Source organism: Molossus molossus, unplaced genomic scaffold, assembly GCF_014108415.1.
Source record: "Molossus molossus isolate mMolMol1 unplaced genomic scaffold, mMolMol1.p scaffold_m16_p_18, whole genome shotgun sequence".
NCBI classification, from domain to species: domain Eukaryota; kingdom Metazoa; phylum Chordata; class Mammalia; order Chiroptera; family Molossidae; genus Molossus; species Molossus molossus.
The window spans coordinates 65,975,442-65,997,138 of NW_023425353.1; the positions used below are offsets into that span (position 1 = coordinate 65,975,442).

Below are 21,697 nucleotides of genomic sequence, written 5' to 3' on the forward strand. Positions count from 1 at the left end.
CTCGTGCCGGGAAACTAGAAACGATGGGCTCTCTTAAACTGTGGGCACAAGATAGCATGTAGAGTGACAGATTTACAAAGCTGAGGGTCTAGAACCCTTCTGAGGGTTATGGAAGAGCTGCATGGAGGAGATACTATAATTAGCAATCCTTCCTGTTCAACTTCCCATCCTGTGTTCAAAGGGGACACGTTGGTTTTGTTGCCCCCTCGCCTCATCACTTGGAAAGGAAGTAGCTTCTATAAACTGCTCCAGGTTCCTCCAAGCTCCAAATAAATTCTAGCAGAACCTAGCAACAGCAGCTATAAAGTGTTAAACATTAGCTCTACACCATTTACCCCCAAGTTGGTATATATTCTTCCACACTGCATACCAAGGTACAATTCTGCAGTCTGGGAGAAATGCTTTAAAATTTTTTTAAATTAATTTTTTTATCTTCACCCAAGGATATGTTTGCATTTATCTTCAGATAGAGCAGGAGGGAGAGAGGGAGGAAGAGAGAGAAACATCGATGTGAGAGAGACACATCGAATGGTTGCCACCCACGCAACCCCAACTGGGGCTGGGGACAAACTGCAACCGAGGTACGTGCCCTTAGCTGGAACTGAACCCGGGACTCTCTGGTCCGTGGGCCAATGCTCTAACCGCTGAGCCAAACTGGCCAGGGCTTTAAAATTTTTAAATGGCGCCCGGCCACTGTGGCTCAGTGGTTGGGCGTCAACCCTGCACCAAGAGGTCACCAGTTCAATTCCTGGTCCAGGCACATGCCCAGGTTGTGGACCTGATCCCCAGGGGGGGCATGTAGGAGGCGGCCAGTGGAAGTTCTCTCTCATTGATGTTTCTGCAGTCTGGGAGAAACAGACTTCCTCTCTAACATCAATAAACATAAATAAAAAGATTTTTAAAAATGGCTTTCAAAATATAAGCCGTGTTTATAGCATTTTCTTCAAACAAAATGTTATTGCATCATTTTGCAAAAAGTCTGTGATCTCCAGACCTTACGTTAAACCGTGAAGTTATAAAATGTAAACTTTTGTTTCGGGTTATTTTCGTGTGGAAGAAACAAGCAACAACGTATTGACCAGGATAAGTAGGTGCTTTCGGCTCCTCATTCACCATCGTGCACATCTCTAGGCGGCTGGAACGCAGCCCATCGGGGAAGAACTTGCATTGGAAACCAGGGTGTCACTTCACAGCCTGGAAGACTGCGGAGCCAGAGGGGGGCTCAGCAATTCGCAAGTCACACAACCAGTAACCGCGGAGAAACATTCTCTCATTTCAAGCGACACTTCTTTCCCTTCCACATCCCTTCCTCTTAGGGACGCCCCAGTGAAAACGAGGCTGGAGGACCGTCCCTGCTCCCCTGCTGGGAAATCTGAGCTACCCAAACCCGCGCTGCTCTGGGATTCCGACAGCTGCTGGAGCGGCCGCTGCTCGAGCAGAGCCCCCGCTCCCTCCCAGAGCCGCTGGCCCGCGTCCCTTCCCTCGGAGCGTCCAGCCGCAGCCGGCGCACAAGCCCGGTTTGCTGACCCGCGGAAGGTTAGAGAGAAGCCGCGCAGAGGGTGTTTACTGATCAACAGGAAACACCTGCAGCGGGCCGGGCGCACATCTGGGGGGGCACGCAGCCGGGAAGTCGGCCAGGCTGGAGCTGGCCTCACTTCCTCTTCACGTATCTTCCCCGATGCACGTTGTTGTGGGCACCGCCTTCCAAGTCTGCAACCAAATAAAAATATTTCCAATTCTGCACAGGGTGGTTTCCCTGCAGCAGCCCGGTTCAGGTGCATCCCTCGGGCAGCTGGATGGCGCGGCGCCGTGCTGGCTGCAGGCACTGGCCTTCCCCGCTCCCCGTCTCCTCCTGCAGGCACTGGCCTTCCCCGCTCCCCGTCTCCTCCTGCAGGCACCGGCCTTCCCCGCTCCCCGTCTCCCCCTGCAGGCACCGGCCTTCCCCGCTCCCCGTCTCCCCCTGCAGGCACCGGCCTTCCCCGCTCCCCGTCTCCTCCTGCAGCACCGGCCTTCCCCGCTCCCCGTCTCCCCCTGCAGGTACTGGCCTCCCCCCGCTCCCCGTCTCCTCCTGCAGGCACTGGCCTTCCCCCGCTCCCCGTCTCCCCCTGCAGGCACTGGCCTCCCCCCGCTCCCCGTCTCCTCCTGCAGGCACTGGCCTTCCCCCGCTCCCCCGTCTCCTCCTGCAGGCACTGGCCTTCCCCCGCTCCCCCGTCTCCTCCTGCAGGCACTGGCCTTCCCCCGCTCCCCGTCTCCCCCTGCAGGCACTGGCCTCCCCCCGCTCCCCGTCTCCTCCTGCAGGCACTGGCCTTCCCCCGCTCCCCCGTCTCCTCCTGCAGGCACTGGCCTTCCCCCGCTCCCCGTCTCCCCCTGCAGGCACTGGCCTCCCCCCGCTCCCCGTCTCCTCCTGCAGGCACTGGCCTTCCCCCGCTCCCCCGTCTCCTCCTGCAGGCACCGGCCTTCCCCGCTCCCCGTCTCCCCCTGCAGCACCGGCCTTCACCCGCTCCCCGTCTCCTCCTGCAGGCACCGGCCTTCCCCGCTCCCCGTCTCCCCCTGCAGGCACTGGCCTTCCCCGCTCCCCGTCTCCCCCTGCAGGCACTGGCCTCCCCCCGCTCCCCGTCTCCTCCTGCAGGCACTGGCCTCCCCCCGCTCCCCGTCTCCCCCTGCAGGCACTGGCCTCCCCCCGCTCCCCGTCTCCTCCTGCAGGCACTGGCCTCCCCCCGCTCCCCGTCTCCTCCTGCAGGCACTGGCCTCCCCGCTCCCCCTCTCCCCCTGCAGGCACCGGCCTTCCCCGCTCCCCGTCTCCTCCTGCAGGCACCGGCCTTCCCCGCTCCCCGTCTCCCCCTGCAGGCACCGGCCTTCCCCGCTCCCCGTCTCCCCCTGCAGGCACTGGCCTCCCCGCTCCCCCTCTCCCCCTGCAGGCACCGGCCTTCCCCGCTCCCCGTCTCCCCCTGCAGGCACTGGCCTCCCCCCGCTCCCCGTCTCCTCCTGCAGGCACTGGCCTCCCCCCGCTCCCCGTCTCCCCCTGCAGGCACTGGCCTCCCCCCGCTCCCCGTCTCCTCCTGCAGGCACTGGCCTCCCCCCGCTCCCCGTCTCCCCCTGCAGGCACTGGCCTCCCCCCGCTCCCCGTCTCCTCCTGCAGGCACTGGCCTCCCCCCGCTCCCCGTCTCCTCCTGCAGGCACTGGCCTCCCCCCGCTCCCCGTCTCCTCCTGCAGGCACCGGCCTTCCCCGCTCCCCGTCTCCCTCCGCCATACCCAGGCGCTGAGCTGCCGAGGCGGGGAGGGCATGCGGAAGGCGGCCGTGCCTCCGTGAGGACGAGCGCCCTCAAGCGGCCCCAGTCCAGTGCAACCAATTCACTTGACAGAATCCAAGGGACGGATTTAGAAGTCTCAATTAAAAAACTTTTTGATTTTAGAGAGGAAGAGGGAGAGAAACACCGATGAGAGCGAACATCCATGGGCCGCCTCCTGCATGCCCCCCATGGGGGATCAGGCCCACAATCTGGGCACGTGCCCTCACTGGGAATTGAACCGGTGACCTCTTGGTACATGGCTCACGCTCAACCACTGAACTACACCAGCCGGGCTTAATACTTAAATCTTTTCATTCTGGAATTAAAGTAGCTATGTCTTGCAATTTCAGCTTACTAATAATTTTGTTATGATTTTTAAAACTGGGTTATAAAATAATTAACTAGCTCTTGCCACTTTGAAAGTCCTAAGTTTGGCACATCACGGCGATTCACAAGTATGAGCATCTTCTGCACCCACCCTGAAAAAAAATCACAACCTCACTCATGTGGCTATTTACCAGTTTATTTCTTCTGCAGCCCACAGGCCAGTTCTTTGAGCTCAGCTGGCTGCTTCTCTGCACACGTCTGCGGACCCTGCTCACAGGGACTGTCTTTCCATCCCCTCCCCCCAGGTCGGCACCTCCCACCAGGACACAGTTTAAGTTAAAATCATCGATACAACCCTCAAAATGCAAGTTTATTGAATAAAGCTGAGAAGAGCAGTAAACAGACGAAAAAAGCATCCACCTAAATAAAAAATTCACGTATTTACAGAGTTCAGTAGGTGATGTTTCACATGCAGAGGTTAACGCACAGGAAGATGTGGGTGGTGTCTGGGTCTTGAGACGCTGAAAGCGGAGAAGAGACACAGACACACTAAGGTTTAGCTACAGGTCAGGCTGCGGACCTTTGCGGCCCCCAGAGTCACACATCCCAGTTCCGAGTCCTCCTGTTAGGCACAAGCAAATCGCCACATTCTTTGTGATGGTTCACAGCGACCATCCATGGTGTTGAACTACAGCAGCAAGTTTAACTACCCCTTGATTCACAGAACCGTCCACCCATCAGGGAGTATGCAACATGCTTCAGAGAGTACAGAACAGAATTCTAAAAGCCGAGAGTTTCTATTCATAAAAATGTGGCTGGAGAAAAACCAGTAGTGTCCGTGCGACACAGGCAGCACTTCGCACAGAACCCGGGGAAGGCCACGGCGTCTAGAGACTAGAGCTGGTGTCAGTAAAGGGACCGAGTCTCGGCACACGTGGACACGCAGCCCCACGAGCGCTGCTTCCCAGTGAGGACCCCGGAAGCAGGCGAGCCCGTTCCATCCACGGCAGTGGCGTGGGAACCACGAGGCCCACGTGGACCAGCAGGAACGCATCCCTTTGTGGGTGTGGAGATCACTACACTGCCAAACAGGGTCATCTTAAGTCTTCATCTCCGTGACACAGAGCCGACAGTGGCCAGCCTCAGGTCCTCAGTTCTGTGAACGACTGGTCAACCACCTGCAGACATTCTGCATGATTATGTTAGATAAAGCAGGCAGGTGCAGAGTTGTCACAATAATCAAGATGTCTAATGGCACCAGGCAAAAGCGTGCCAAGCCTTACATCGTCAATTAGAGAAAAAAATAGGAATTTTTTGTTTATAAGTATCCATTGTGCTGAAAGTCAACTTTATGGCTGGATATAAAAAGTCAGGATACTGACACAATGACTGGAGATAGAAAGAACAAAATCTGACATTCTTAACATGTTTTATTATATTGGCCGGAATGCTCTAAATTCATGAAAGCGTTTGAGAAAATCTTCAATTCCCAACCCCTTAAAAAAGTGTTGAACCAGCTAAAAAAAAGAGAGAAGTATGATGCGGACAGACAGAAAACAGCACTCCTCAGCTCCTCCCGTGTGCCCAGCTGCTCTCTGGTGACGCATTCTGAGAGCGGGGGCTTGGAAACCCGTCCCGCACGACCTCCCCAGTGTGAAGACCAATCGCAGCAGTCACCGGTACCTCTGCTCACCTCTGCAGGCCATTTTCAAACTCCGAAGGTGCAGTTACACATTTCACATGCATGTGTGGGACATGTAACGTCAGTTTATGCCCCACGCGAGTCAGGCTAAAGGTTTTCTAAATACTGTGGGTGGCAAATAGAAACGTCATGCTGCATCAAGTCAGTATCAGTGCTAAGCTACTAGACTCTAAACGAAATACCATAGATAGACATTTACTGAAAACCAATATAAAAATCTGGCCCAGAAAGACCAGGACAGAAATATGCAATTTTCTTGGTTGAAGATGGTCAAAAGTATGTTGTTGTTTTTTTAAAAAGCTCTACACACATTAAGACAAGGATGTGTAAGAAGCCTTTCTGTGTGCTGACTGTGTCATGACAACTCTATTGGATCTTTATGAAGGATAGGGTTACACATCTTCAGCAGTGCACATGAGAAAGAAACTCGGAAAAAGGCAATTTCTTGGGTTTAGGAAGGACCGTATTCTGGGAAGTACTTCAGAGGAACGGACAGTAATTCTAGGAGTATAGCCAGGAAGGACCGGAAGACTTCAGCTTTTCAGCTTCTTCTAGATTTTGAATGTTGAATAAGCCACTGAAGTGTGATATCTAAAGACAGAGGGAAAAACAGGCATTAGGACACCAAAGCTAAGAAACTAAGCAGCAGAGAGACTATGTACAATGCAGCTAATTCAAAGCACAAGTGCTGGGACCTGTCCTCTGCTTTTCTGCACCTACATTGTCGTTCCTGTTACCTCGCCCTTAAGACCATCGGAGGCATCATGAGAACAGAGTCTGATTTAAAAGTGAAACTATCGCCCTGGCCGGTTTGGCTCAGCGGTTAGAGCGTCGGCCTGTGGTCCCGAGAGACCGGGGTTCGGTTCCCGCTAAGGGCACGTACTTCGGTTGCAGTTTGTCCCCGGCCCTGGTTGGGTCGTGCGGGTGGCAGCCACTCGATGTGTCCCTTCATGTCGATGTTTCTCTCTCTCTCTCCCTTCCTCTCTCTCCCTCCCACTCTATCTGTACAAAATATGGAAAAATATCCTCGGGTGAGGATAAAAAAAAAAAAAAAATCAATAAAAGTGAAACTATGGGCTGGCTTGACTCAGCTGTTAGAGTGTCGACTTCAGGACCAAAGAGTCTCAGGTTCAATTCCAGACAAGGACATATACCTCAGTTGCGGTTCGATCCCCGACCCTGGTCAGTGTCATGTGGGAGGCAACCAATCGATCTCTCTCTCACATCAATGATTCCCCCTCTCCCTCTCCCAATACCCTCAGGTGAGGACATTCATAATAAATGAATAATACATAAACAAACGTGACGCTGTGCAAGGAACAGCTGCGTCTCCCACTCCTCCGGAAGCCACTGCGGGGCAGGAAGCGCAGGGGAGTGCCAGGCTGCAGACAGGGCGAAGCCCTCTTGGGCCTCGAGGAGCTTTTAGGATTGCAGTCGGAAAACACACCAGCAATCATCTGGGGTGGGGGCTGCCCCACAGAATGCCAGGCAAAAGAAACAGCGTGGGGCTCTGGGTGGAGTGTAAGTGATAAGCAGCGGCTGCCGTGGGGCGGGGGAGGGGGAGCAGGGCTTCTCCACATTCTGACATTTGGCTGGTTAACTCTTTGCTGGGAGGAAGGGAAGCTCTTTCCTGTGCACAGCAGAATATTTTGCAGCATCCATGACCTCTACCACTAGATGCTGTTATCACCATCACCTGCCCAGTGTGACAACTACTAACATCTCCAGACACTGCCAAATGTCCCCCCAGGAGCAAAACTGTTCTCAGGTGAGAACTGTAGGGCTAAAGGGAGCTAGATAACCTTGTATGCACTCTAAGAATTTATTCTCAAGTCCAAGGACAGTTACTGGAATATAAACAGGGAAACTGTACTGGTTTACTGAGCACAGTCAAAGGACAGCTTGGCCCTGGCCGGTTTGGCTCAGCGGTGAGAGTGTCGGCCTGCGGTCCTGAGAGACCCGGGTTCGGTTCCCGCTAAGGGCATGTACCTCGGCTGCAGTTTGTCCCCAGCCCTGGTCGGTCGTGTGGGTCAGCCACTCGATGTGTCCCTTTCATGTCAATGTTTCTCTCTCTCTCTCTGTTCCTCTCTCCCCCTCCCACTCTATCTGAACAAAAAATGGAAAAATGTCCTCGGGTGAGGATAAAAAAAAAAAACAACAACAAAAAACCAAAGGACAGCTTGGAGGGCTGCCAGCACAGAGACCGTCCATGGAGAGCCACCAAGGCCCAAGCAAGCCAAGGCGTGGGGATGGAGAGGCAGCAAATGGGAAGCGTGATTAAGATGTAGTATGACAGGTGTTGGTGACCGATTAACATGTAGTGGGTGAGAAAGAATCCTCTGGCCTGAATGAGAGTCACAGAGCTATTGAGTGACACGGTGACGAAAGGAAGAATAGCCTTGAAAAACCAGGAGACTTCAGCTGTTGCAGGTGGCGTCTGAGGTGCATGTAGAACGCAACAATGACATGCCCGGCCGGGGTGGCTCGGTGGACTGAGCGCCATCCCATGGACTGAGAGGTCCCAGTTCCAGTCTCAGTCAGGGTACACACCTAGGTTGTGGGTTCGATCCCTGGTTGAGGTGCATATGGGAGGCAACCAACTGATGTTTCCCTCTCACACTGATGTCTGTCCCCCTTTTCTCTAAAATCAATGGAAACATATCCACAGGTGAGGATTAAAAAAAAGATTGTCATCTTTCATGACAAAAGGGGCCACAGTGTGAGCCATCTTTGCAAAGATCACTCACCCTCCTGGAAGCAATCTGTTCTGTGTGGTCGAGGACACACCGCCAAGGAAACCAAAGCACTTCCTGCACCGCACCAGGAAGCGGGAAGTATAATGTATGACCCATGCACACTTTTTGGAGCAATTTAGTAAACTGATAAATTTGACACTAAAATTTGTTATAAAAGCTGAAATTACGGAGGATGCTTTGACATGAATACTTTGGCTGTTACCGCATTTCTTGTTTCGATAAGCAGGCATCTGGTTTACAGACTGCGCGTGTAACCTAGTTCGGGGCGGTTTCCTGGGACTGGACTCTTCCACGTGAACCAGGAGTCCCAGCCCCACACCTGCGGGCCCTGGAGCTGCAAGCAAACTACACAAGTTCTCACCTCTGCTTCATAGACTAGCCCCAGAGAGGTTTCCCCCTCAGGAAATATCTGGCTTGTTTGTCGTGGTTGGTAAAACAAAGAATATTTTCTCTCATTTCAGAAACTGTTTTACGAGTCTTGAACTAGTTAACGTGGGGCGTGACGGATTCACAGACGAGCACACCGTCCTGGGAGCTGGGGCGAGCGCAGAACAGGGTGTCTCCGCTGCACCACTGCTGGCTTTTGGCCCGACAGCGCTCTGCTGCAGGTTCTGTTTAGAGCAGTGTGTCTGTCCCTGGTCTCTGCCACTAGATGTCAGAATCACCCTTCTCATGACAACCCGAAATGTCTCCAGACATGCCAGCTGTGTCCTGGGGGAACTCTTTCTAAGCAGCACTGCGTGGAAGTAAACGCTCTCTTGGAGGCACAACGTAAGTACTGGGCTCAGCCTGCTTTGGGTAGTCTTTTTTTTTTCTTTATTGATTTCAGAGAGAGGAAGGGAGAGGGAGAGAGAACGTCGACTAGCCGCCTCCTGCATGCCCCTCACTGGAGATCGGGCCCACAACCTGGGCATGTGCCCTGACAGGGAATCAAACTGGCGACCTCTTGGTGCCTGGGTCGATGCTCAACCACGGAGCCACACCGGCCAGGGCCACGTTTGTTTTTTTAATCCTCACCCTAGGATATCTTTCCATTTATTTTCAGATAGAGGGGGAGGGGAAGGAGGAGAGAGAGAAAGGAAGATCAATATGAGATAGACACATTGGTTGGTTGGTTGCCTCCCACGACTCCAACCAGGGCCAGGACAGAACCGCAACCTAGGTATGTGCTTTTGACCTGAGTTGAACGTGCTCCTCTTCGGTCCGTGGGGCAACGCTCTAACCGCTGAGCCAAACCAGCCAGGGCCAGAATATCTTTAAAACACACTATTTTGGCATTTATTTGAATGAACTTTTGTTTATTAAATAATATCTCACTAACTAGCTGAGAGATGAAAATTGAGCCATACATATTTATTTGTTAATCCTCACCCGAGGATACTTTTCCATTAACTTTGAGATAGAGTGGAAGGGAGGGAGGGAGGAGGAGGAAGTGGCGGGGGGAGGAAGGGAGGGAGGGAGGAGGAGGAAGTGGGGGGGGAGGAAGGGAGGGAGGGAGGAGGAGGAAGTGGGGGGGGAGGAAGGGAGGGAGGGAGGAGGAGGAAGTGGGGGGGAGGAAGGGAGGGAGGGAGGAGGAGGAAGTGGGGGGGGAGGAAGGGAGGGAGGGAGGAGGAGGAAGTGGGGGGGGAGGAAGGGAGGGAGGGAGGAGGAGGAACTGGGAGAGAGAGATGTGAGAGACACATTCATTTGCTGCCTCCCACATGACCCCACCTGGGGCGTGGATGGAACCTGCAGCCCTTCAGTGGGAGTGCCAATGCTCCAACCACTGAACCAAACCGGCCAGGGCCATACTTATTCTTTAGGACTCTGGATTGAACAGTGCCCCCTAAAAATTCACATCCACCTGGAACCTCAGGATTTATTTGGATACAGGGTCTTTGCAGATGTAATTAGTTAAAATGAGGTCACACTGATTATGGTGGGCTCTAATCCAATGACATGTGTCCTTATAAGAAGAGGAAACAGACACACAGGAACACAGGACGCCGAGGCAGAAACTTGTGATGCTTCTATAAGCCCAGGAGCGCCAAGGACTGCTGGCAGCCACCACAGCTAGGAAGGCCAGGGTCCACCCCGAGCCTTCAGAGAGCACGCCCTGCCCTGCCCTGCCCACTCCTGGATTTCAGACATCTAGCATCCTGAACTTGAAAGAATGAGTTTGTTTCAGCCACCCAGCTTGTGGTGCTTTGCTATGGCAGGCCTAGGAAATCAGTACAGACATTATGTAGATTAAGGGTATTTTGGGTTCATAACTCTGATGGAGTGATAACATACTGCAGTAATATACTGATTTCATAAATGAACAAATGTTTTAGTGCCTATGGAGCAATTTTTGTAAAGTCTTATTTCAAGAATTATTATAATTGCCATTGTTATAAAGCACAGCTAAATACTAGTTCTGTGAAAATTAACACAATAAATCGATACCCCATTTGTTTAACTTCATGTCTCTACTGCATCTACTTCTTTAAATAGTGCAGAACAGACCCAGCATGTGACATTTGTCATCAAAGGCATAACATCCACCTCTTTCCTGAGTCAAAGCAACAGTACTCCATAAAGGAAGTCACTTAAACAGAAAGGGGACAACAGACAGAAATATCATTAGATACCCCTTCCAGGGGGTACCCATTCTTCTGAAAACACCTGTCATTTCTTACCTATATTATCCTTTTCTTTGCAAGAAATTGAATAGCAGCAAATTTCTCTATCCTGAATAGCAGACAGGTTCCTATAAGAAGCAGAGTTAAGAAAATAAGTCGGTACTTATAACAGCTGTCATAGTTAATCACTCTTTGCTCAATTTTACTTGTTCTTTTATTACCAAGCAGAAGACATTATTTTACTAAAATGTTAGGGATTCACTTCTCTGTAGGCCAAGTTTATCTACTTAAAAGCATGGCTAGATCATCACTGAATAATGCAATGATGCTAAATAAGTGGTGGGCAAAACAGTGCATTTAGAACCTATCTAAAAAAACGAAAACGCCATCATTCATTCTTAAGACCTACATTTTTTCAATGAGCTGTTTCTCATCCAAGGCATTAGGAAGATCTCTCTTGTTTCCAAGGACTAGCACCTTTAAAAAGAAAATAAATTGAGAGTAAATGTAACATAAGAAAATGTCACAGAAGCACATCCTATGTATCGTATCATCCATGTAGATGCTGAAATGAGAATGTTGCCCTGGCCGGTTTGGCTCAGCGGTTGGAGCGTCGGCCTGCGGGTACAGAGAGAATGTTGCCACCCGCCATAATAGTAAAGCATTTTTGTGTAACTGGCGGCCTATCTCACTCATTAATCATTCAGATTAGTATTCGTTTCGACTTACACCATGTAGATGCCTTTATTTAATACATGGCCCCAATTCCGACTTAAACTACTCTCAGTCTGTGGTGTGCATTCTATTTCTTTTTTTTAACTTACCTTTATTGTCGAATGTATTACACTGACCCCCTCCCCAATCCCTTTCCCCACACTACTGTTTGTGTCCACTGGTTATGCACATATGCATAGAAGTTCTTCGGTTTCTCTCTTCTTGCCCTCCCCTCCCCCATTCCTTTGAGGTTTATCAGTCTAAAAACAATTTGTGCTTAACTCCTTCACCTTTATCACCATCCCCCAACCCCCTTCCATCTGACAAGCAACAAAAAGTTCTCTGTATCTATAAGTCTGTTTCTATTCTGCTTGTTCACATTTTGTTTGTAGATTCAATTGTTGATAGATATGTCTTTACTGCCATTTTACTGTTCATATTTTTGTTCTCCTTCAAGAAAACCCTTCAACATTTCATAATACTGGGTTGGTGGTGATGAACTCCTTTAGCTTTTTCTTGTCTGGGAAACTCTTTTATAGCCATTGATTCTAAATCATAGCTTTGCAGGACAGAGTAATCTTGGTTGTAGGTTCTTGCTTTTCATAACTTTGAGTATCTCTTCCCACTCCTTTCTGGCCTGCAGTTTCTTTAGAGCAATCGACTGACAGTCTTATGGTATGATAGCTCCTTTGTAGGTAACTAATTGCTTTTCTCTTTCTGCTTTTAAGGTTCTATCTTTGGGGAGGTGGGGGCAGCCAGAGGTCCGGAGGCAGGGGAGTGCAGCATTCCGCTGATCTACAGGTTCTGGGGACGTGAGCAGAGCAAACTAGACTGCCTCGAGAAACTAGGAGACTGACTAAAGGCCAGCCAAGAAATGAGGGCCTCAGCCCTATAACTACAGAGAACTGAATTTTGCTAACAACCTCATGGGCCTAGAAATGGATTCCGCCCCAGTGTCCAGAGGAGGGCCCAGACCAGCTGACCCCTTGATTTTGGCCTTCTGAGACCCTAAGCAGGGTACTCAGCTGAGCCTGCCTGACATCTGTTCTAGGCAAGTGTGGAGAAGGGGTTCCTAAACCCAAGAAGGTTGGACTAATTAGCGCCAGCACCTGAACTGGAGACTGGAGAGAAAAACTTAGAGACTGGAACCTGGCTGGTTCCTGAGTAACACAAGCGTCTGCTCTGGGACAAGCTACCCCGTAAATACGGGCAATTCTTCTCTGGAAGAGCTCGAGCTGGACGTTTTACCTGGACACTGATTTCTCGTCATCTGGCCGAAATGGCAATGTTAGCGTTTCAGGACAGCTTCTCTTCTGTTAACAATGTCTTCATCCTCTCATTACTTTAATTCATGATAATAATCCAGACAAGCTTTGACCATTAAATCCTTGTAGGCAGTGGAGTTCCCCAAAGGCCATTCTTTGTTTTTGAGTAATTAGTTTCTTCAATTAATTTTACTGAATGAAGTTCATAGTATATGGGAATTCATTTTCTTTCTGATGCAATAAATTTTCCATTAATGTGAAAAAAAAAAAAAGATTCTATCTTTGTCTTTAACCTTTGGCATTTTGATGATGATGTGTCTTAGTGTGGGCCTCTTGTTTGGAACTCTGTGCTTTCTGGACTTGTATATCTGTTTCTTTCACCAAGTTAGGGAAGTTTTCTGTCATTATTTTTTCAAATAGGTTTTCAATTTCTTGCTCTCTTTCTCCTTCTGGCACCCCCATGATGCGAATATTGGTACACTTGAAGTTGTCTCAGAGGTTCCTTACCCTGTTCTTGTTTTTTTGGATTCTTTTTTCTTTTTGCTATCCTGATTGGGTGTTTTTTGCTTCCTTATATTCCAAATCGATGGTTTCCTTCTTGGCTTCCCCTACTCTACTACTGATTCCTTGTAAATTATTCTTTTTTTCAGTTAGTACATCCTTCATTTCTGACTGGTCCTTTTTTATGTTGTTGATGTTCTCACTAAGTTCCCTGGAGTTCTTAAGTTCCTTGAAGTTCTCACTAAGTTCCTTGCACATCCTTTATAACCACAGTTTTGAACTCTGCATCTCATTGATTGCTTATCTCCATTTTGTTTTGTTCTCTTCCTGGACTTTTGTTCTGTTCTTTCACTTGAGACATGTTTCTTTGTCTCCTCATTTTGGCTGCTTCCCTGTGTTTGTTTCTATGTATTAGATAGAGTTGCTATGTCCTGCCTTTCAGGCCCGACTCTTACCTTCTCCTTCCTCTTACTGAAGTCACTCCAGGTTCTCAAGCTGGACCTGCCTGAGTTTCTAATACTACATCATGGTCATCTGTGATCAGTTGCCTGGCATCTTAGCCCTCTTCTTACATTTGGTAAATCTCTCACCTTATGAACGTGCCTCCCAATAAAGCTACTTGTTTCTGTAGATAATTTCTTTCCCACCCTTCCTTTCTGCTAGAGCAACGGTTCTCAAGCTGTGGGTTGTGACCCCTTTGGGGGTCGCCTAAGACATAACAGTAGCAAAATTACAGTTATGAAGTAGCAACAAAAATAATTCTATGGTTGGGGGTCACCACAACATGAGGAACTGTATTAAAGGGTCGCAGCATCAGGAAGGTTGAGAACCACTGTGCTAGAGCATGGACACAGTCTAGGCTCAACCCAGTCTAAAGAGCCAGTGGTGCAGGAAAGCAGGAAGAGAAAACCCATTCTGATAGGAAAGGGGCATCAACTTTCTACTACTTGTAGGTAGGAACCCTCACAGTGCCAAGGTACAATGATTTTTACTTATGGTAAGTAAAAATAGTTTTTAATGTAGAAGAAAAAGAGAAGGCTGTAAGGTCAGACAAGGGTTCAAACTCGGCTGTGCAGCATACTTGTGGCCTGTTACCCTGAGGGTCTAACAGCTGTTACAAGGGAGGAGTACCCCACGGCCCTCAGTGCGGTGAGGGCCAACTGAGCGATTTCCCTCAAGTACCTACACCCACAAACCTGCCATGAGGCTAGAGCCTGGTCCTCTGTAAGCACTCCTTAGTCCAACCATGGCCACCTCTCGCCCGACCACATCAGCAGGGAACGGGGCATTATTCTCTGTGCCTTCCACTCCGATCCATGCTAAGTCTGACTGGCTGTTTCTGAGCATCACTAAGATCGGTTCCCATTTCACCATCTTGTGTAGCACCCAATCTACGGCGCGGTAATTTGCAGGACAGTTCTATCGGCTCCCCAACACTGCCCCTCACAGCCCCGCCTGCCGTCTCAATGCAGTCTCCCTTTCTTATCCTCTCCCAGGACATTCTTCCATTTTTTGTTCAGACAGAGTGCCAAGGTAAAATGGAGGAAGAGAGAGGAAAGGAGAGAGAAATATCGATGTGAAAGGGAGACATTGAGTGATTGCCTCCTGCACGACCAACCTGGGCCGGGGACAAACTGCAACCCAGGTACATGCCCTTAGCGGGAACCGAACCCGGGTCTCTCTGGACCTCAGGCCGACCCTCTAACCGCCGAGCCAAACCGGCCAGGGCACCTCAATCCATTCTTAAACTGAAATCAGAAGGATTTAAATAATAAATCTGATCATTTAAAATACTAAAATGGCTTCCCACCCAGTCCAGCTCACAAGCCTCCCACAGTGTCCCCACTGCCACATGGCTCACCACACCCCACCCAGGCCCCTCTGCCCTGTGCTCCAGAGCCTGGCCTCCTCTCCAGGCCCCACTTCCTCCTACCAAAAGGTTTTTGTCTGGAACTCTCCCTCCAAGCATCACCTCCCTCACAACAGACCAGATCTCCTCTCTAATTTATAACTCTCACAGCCCATGCACCTCGCCTGCGCAGCACTAATCAAAACTGCTGGTCAATGATTCCGTGGCATCTGCCTTCCTGCTGGACCGCAGGCGCCACGGCGGCAGGGAGAGCTCCCCAGGCCGAGGTCCCCACCGCCCAGGACTGCGCGCGGCCCCGCTGCACATCGTTTCAGTGAACGACTGAAGGAAAGAAAGAGCACAGTGCCCAGGACAGGGCAGGTGCTCAGTATACCTAAGCCTTCCGGACTTTAACACAGAGAGTACTTCACTGACACCAACCATGATGAACATAGTTGCACAATATCATATAATTCTATTAATATAATGACGATGATAGATATTATATGCAATGTATAACAAGTACTCCATACTTACTGGAATTCCTTGTAACTGTGGTTTATCTAGAAGATTATGTAGTTCATTTCTCGAGGCTTCTATCTTTTCGCGATCTGCAGCATCTATCATGTAACTTAAAAAAACACACAAAGTGATCTCAATATGCCATATTCTTTGATGATCACAATTAATACTACAAATGTTTAATTTTAAGATTTACACAACTGAAATTGTTAATCAAAATAAAGCCCTAGCCCTGGCAGGTGTGGTTAGTGTCACCTACACACAGAGGGTCTCGGGTTCGAGCCCCAGTCAGGGCACGTACCTGATTGCAGGTTTGGTCCCAGTGGGTTCCTGTGGGAGGCCACCAACCAATGTCTCTCACATCTACGTTTCTTTCTTCTCCTGCCCCCCCCTTCTCTAAAAAACAAAACCAGCCCGGCCGGTGTGGCTCAGTGGTTGAGCATCGACCCTGTACCAAGAGGTCGCCGGTTCGATTCCCAGGGCACATGCCCAGGTTGTGGGCCAAATCCCCAGTAGGGGGCGTGCAGGAGGCAGTAGTCAAAGTTCTCTCTCACCCTGGGCATGTGCCCTGACCAGGAATCGAACTGGCGACCTCTTGGTGCATGGGTCAACGCTCAACCACTGAGCCACACCAGTCAGGCATCAACATCCCAAAATACTTTTAAAGAGACTGTTCTTGGGAGCTAATACACGATAGTAACATATTTATATTAAAACATAAATAAAACTCTCATTCTATGATTAAATATTTAAAGTCTCATGTTAATGAATTACACTAAGAAAACATCTAAGAAAGACTGTTACTGCTGAAAATAAAAACTGAGCCTTTGAAAGTGGTATCACAAACATCCCTTTTCCTCGAAACCTAAGCTGGCTTTTTAGAGCGTGCTCACACAATGGCGTTGACCCCTCTGCAGTACCGCTCCCACATGCTCCGGAACCGAGGCTGCCCTCCTATGTCCCAGATCTGCAACAGAGACAGACGACCCTCAATACTGACATTGCAAACAACATGCTGAAGGAGAAAGAGCAGACAAATACACTCGTTTTCACAATGAGCCACATCCCTCCTGAAGTACTTGAACTCAAGCTCTTAATCTGGAATTTCCTGGGGCCACTTCTAAACTTGAAGTGCATATTGAATGTTTACACTAAATCCAATCAGTTCTGCTTAAGCAAAGATTTAGTTTTCTGTGCAATACTTTTTTTTGCCTGTTTACCAATAAATTTCCAATACTGAAAATACAGTAGTCCTCCCATATCTGCAGGGAATATGTTCCAAGATTCCCCCGCACAGGATGCTTGAAACCGCAGACAATATCAAAACCCTATATATACCCTTTTTACCAAAACATACATACTTATGATGAAGTGTAATTTATAGATTAGGCATAGTAAGAGATTAACAACAACAAATGATAATAAAATAAAATAATTATAACAATTATAAAGTGTAATTTATAGATTAGGCAGACTAAGAGATTATCAACAACAAATGATAATAGAACAATTGTAAGTGACCAAGGGGTGGGTAGCATATACACAGTGTGGATATGCCTAACAAAGGGACAACTCATGCCCTGGGTGGGACAGAGTGGGATGGCACAATACTTTATCAGAATAGCGCACAATTTGAAGCTTATGACTGTTTATTTCTGGGATTTTCCATTTACTGTTTTCAGACTGTGGTTGACCGTGGGTAACTGAAACAGCAGATAAGGAGGATACTATATATACCTTTAATATACACTTTCAGAATCTCCAGAATCATGCATCATCCAGATTTCAATGCCAAGACAGAAAAAGGTTCATTCAGAACGTATTACAGAGTAACTGTCTCACTGGATCTGTACATTAATGCCTAATCAATTTTAATTATTCTCTAACCAACATACCCAGCATTCCTACCTAGGTGTTTTTCTTATATACAATTGTTTCATCCATATGAAAGCCAATAATTTCATTATTGTATCTACTATTCCAGACGATGGGTTACATAAAAGTCTACGTCATGGTATTTATCTTTAAAAAGCTTCCAATTTAGCAACAAGCACTGGTAACATGCATAAAGAGACATACACATGAAAAGGCAGGAGTTTCATTAGATGCTACATGAAGAACTTAGTAAACAGTTTCTGTGAGCCGTAAGAACTGGTGAAACAGCCATGAGGGCCCAGGCCATAGACGTAAACTCCCATGAACTACTGAACCAAACCAAATCAGACAGACATCCCAAAACAAAACTGAAATATGGCCTCTATTAAACAGGCCAACAATTCATGATTCAAACTCATTGTAAAAAAAAATTATGTTAAATTAGTAAACTTTCCCCATTTTATAGTTTTAATTTTAAGGCTTAGAAAAGTAAAGAAGGGGAAAACTAGGTAACCATATTTGCTACCACTATATTACCAATATTATAAATAATAAATTATAATTTTTCATGAAGTAATGTAATATCACATTCCAAATACTCTGAAAATGAGATTTTTATTCCTAGGACCATCCAAATCCCAAATAATTACCCCTGCCAACTCATGTGCTAAGTTTTCTATGTGCACTTACCATTGAACTCTTAGAGAAAACCCCACAACAGATCCACACTCTTGGAGCAGGCCACTCGTCAGCTAGGAACGGCAAACACTCATGCAAACCCAGAGAGAAATTCTGAGCTGCAACGCCAGCACAGCGAGAGGATCACGTACCTTTATCGTGACGTTGCCTTTGGTCACCTTCCTCATGTTGAAGCCCACTGTGGGTATCATGTCCTCGCTGAACTGCCCTGACTGGATGGAAGAACACAGCCGAGGTCAGAACGATCCACCCCCACCTGCTTCTGGGCCACCGCGGTCAGGAGCTGTCTTTTGAGTGCTGGTGACGACCGGCCGCAGAGCCGGGATTCTTGAAGAGGGCCATGTTTTATTTACACAAAGACACATTCTCCCATCAAAGAAAGACATTTTTGAAACTAAGGAAATTTTTTACATTATTTCCTTAAGTTTAAAATAGGAAATATTGTACATTACAACCACATATGACAGTTTATTACTTCCCTCACCTACACATACATTTTCACAAAGTAGATAAAAATCAGAAGTAAAATTTCAGAGTTTTCCATTTTTGGCATTTAAATTATTTTGACAATCACAGTTAAAATTCACTGCTAAATAGCTTCTCTGAGTTTGTCTTTTAACAAGGTTGATAAAATGTTTTGACCTAAAGAAGGTCTTCCTTTTATGTAATCACTTCTGTCCTCCTTTTGGTTCATTACCTTCCTGTTATAAGATCAAAATTAAATAATTTTTCTAATAGTATTTGTATGACTTTTAAAGTGAAATTTAAAATGTTCATCCACCTTGAATTTGATAACAGAGTATAAGAAAGTTTCTTTTTTTTATATCTGAGTCCTCGATTCTTTTCTGTTTATTCCTAAACTAGGACTATGTGAATTACTACAGGTTATACTATGTATTATTCTAGAGAGCAGACAATAAATTTGGAATGTTTTTGGAATTGTCTTGGTCCTCTCACATTCCAAACAAACTTTAGAAATGATATTTAACCACCACCAAGTTTCTTCATCCAGGCACATAGTTTGTACACTCAAACATTCCAATCTTTAAAAAAATTTTTTATGTATTCATTTTCAGGGAGTCAGAGGGAAACGGAGAAGGAGAGGAAGAGGGAAAAGGTAGGGATTGAGAGAGAGAGACTGATTTGTTGCTCCACTTATTTATGAATTCATTGGTTGCTTCTTTGTCCTTTATTGATTTTAGACAGAGAGGAAGGGAGAGGGAAAGAGAGATGGAAACATCGATGAGAGAGAACATCAACTGGCCCCCTCCTGCATGCCCTCCACTGGGGATCGGGCCCACAACCTGGGCATGTGCCCTGACCAGGAATCAACTGGCAACCTCTTGGTGCACTGGTCGATGTTCAACTACTGAGCCACATCGGCCGGGCAAGAGTTAAAAGCTCAACGATATGAAAATGACCTAATTAAAAAAGAAGCCAAAGATCTGAACAGAGATCTCACCAAAGAAGGTATGCAGGTGACAACTAAACACATGAAAAGATGTTCCACATCACATCATCAGGGAAGCGCAAATTAACACGAGATAACATGTGCACCCCTATTAGAGGCACCAAAATCCGGTACACTGACGACACCCAGTGCTGGGGAGGATGTGGAGCAACAAGAGCTCTCCCTCACTGCTGCAATGTAAAATGGAACAGCCACTTTGGAAGATAGTTGAGCAGTTTCCTACAAAACATACTCGTACCATACAATCCAACAATTATGCTTCCTAGTATTTACCTAAAGGAGTTGAAAACCTACATCCACACACACCTGCACACGTTTGGAGCAGCTTTATTCACCGTTGCCCAAACTTGGAAGCAGGCAGATGTCCTTCAGTAGTGAATGTCTAAATAAACTGTGGTCCGCCCAGACAATGGAATATTATGCAGCATGGAAAAGAAGTGAGCTACGGAGCCACGGAGAAACACACAGGAACCTCAAACGCCCATCTAAATGAAAGACCCAATCTGGAAACGCTACAGGCACGACTCCAACAACATGACTTTCTGAAAAAGGGAAAACTCTGGAAACAGTAAAAAGATCAGTGGTTGCCAAGGGTGAGGGGTGGGAGGGATGACCAGGCAGAGCATGGAGGGTTTCCAGGCAGCATTGTATTGCACGATACCATAGAGACGGACACATTATTATACACTTGTCCAAACCCACAGAATGTACAACCCCACGAGTGAGCCCTGACGTGAACTATGGACTTTGGGTAATAATAATGCATCAGTGTAAGAGCATCAGTTGTAACCATGTACCACTCTGGTGGGATGCTGATAATGGGGGAGGCTATGAGTGCAGGGACTGGGGGTATATGGGGAATCTCTGCACCTTCCCATTCATTACACTGTGAACCTAAAACTGTTCTAAAATATCCTAACAAAATAAAAAAAAAAAAAAAATGGGCAAAGGACTTGAAAAGCCATTTTCTAAAGGAAATACAGAAATGGATAATAAGCACATGAAAAGATGCTCACCATCACTAATCATTAGGAAAATGCAAATTAAAGCCACAAAAAAGATATTACTTCATACCCATTAGGATGGCTATTATCAAAAAACCCCAGTTAGCCCTGGCTGGCATGGCTTAGTTGGTTGAGTATCCTCCCAGGAGAGGTTGGTGGTTCAATTCCTGGTCAGGGTACATGCCCGGGTTGTGGAATCAATCCCCAGTGAGGGGGTTCAATCTCTGTTTCTCGCTCATCAATGTTTCTCTCTCAAATCAATAAAAACATATTAAAAAAAAAAAAAAAAAAAGAACTACCATATGATCTAGCAATTCCACTTCTGGGCATTTATCCGAAAAAATCCAATTAAAAAATATACATGCACCCCATGTTCATTGCAGCATCATTTTCAACAGCCAAAATATGAAAACAATCGAAGTGTCCAATGCTGGATGAATGGATAAAGACGACGCGGTACACACACACACACACACACACACACACACTATTCAGCCAGAAGAAAGAATAAAATCTTATCATTTGGGATAATATAGATGGAGCTTGAGGGCATTATGCTAAATAAGTCAGAGAAAGACAAATATTGTATGATGTCATATATGTAGAATCTATTTTAAAAACGAAAACACTGAACTCAGATCTAGAGAACAGACTGGTGGCTGCCAGAGGCAAGAGGTGGAGAAATGGGTAAGGGAGTCAAAGGCACAAACTTCAAGTTATAAACGCTGTACTGCATACCTGAAAGTTGCCGAGAGAGTAGATCTTAAAGTTTTTATCACCAGAAGAAAAAAATTTGTAACTGTGTGTAGTGACGAATGTGAACTAGACTTCCTGTGGTCATTAGGCTGTACACCTGAAACTAAGATAATGTTGTATGTCAATCAAACCTCAATTTAAAAAAGACTGGAAAAAAAGAAATGAAATTAGTAATTTTAAATCCCCTTAAAAAGAAATGTCTAGGTCCAGATGGCTTCTGCCAAACATTTAAACAGAAATAATAGTGATTCTACATAATTTCTTCCCCAAAACAGAAGAAACAGAAACACTTCCCAACTTGTTTTATGAGTCCAGTATTACCCCGACTTCAAAAAATAGTTTATAATATGCAAAAGGTTGATA

General features: G+C 47.2%; 1 protein-coding gene across 1 annotated transcript in view; it reads right to left on the bottom strand.

Annotated features, from left to right (window-relative positions):
* Nucleotides 1-5,029: 5,029 nt before the first annotated feature.
* ARL8B (ADP ribosylation factor like GTPase 8B) overlaps nt 5,030-21,697 on the bottom strand; it is a 36,537-nt gene continuing 19,869 nt past the window's right edge. The window contains exons 2-7 of the mRNA XM_036266837.1: nt 18,235-18,315; nt 16,423-16,496; nt 15,545-15,638; nt 11,088-11,155; nt 10,736-10,806; nt 5,030-5,910 (exon numbers count right to left, since the gene is read on the bottom strand). Coding sequence (XP_036122730.1) covers nt 5,861-5,910; nt 10,736-10,806; nt 11,088-11,155; nt 15,545-15,638; nt 16,423-16,496; nt 18,235-18,315 — 438 coding nt within the window. The 3' untranslated portion in view covers nt 5,030-5,860. The remainder of the gene's footprint in view (nt 5,911-10,735; nt 10,807-11,087; nt 11,156-15,544; nt 15,639-16,422; nt 16,497-18,234; nt 18,316-21,697) is intronic.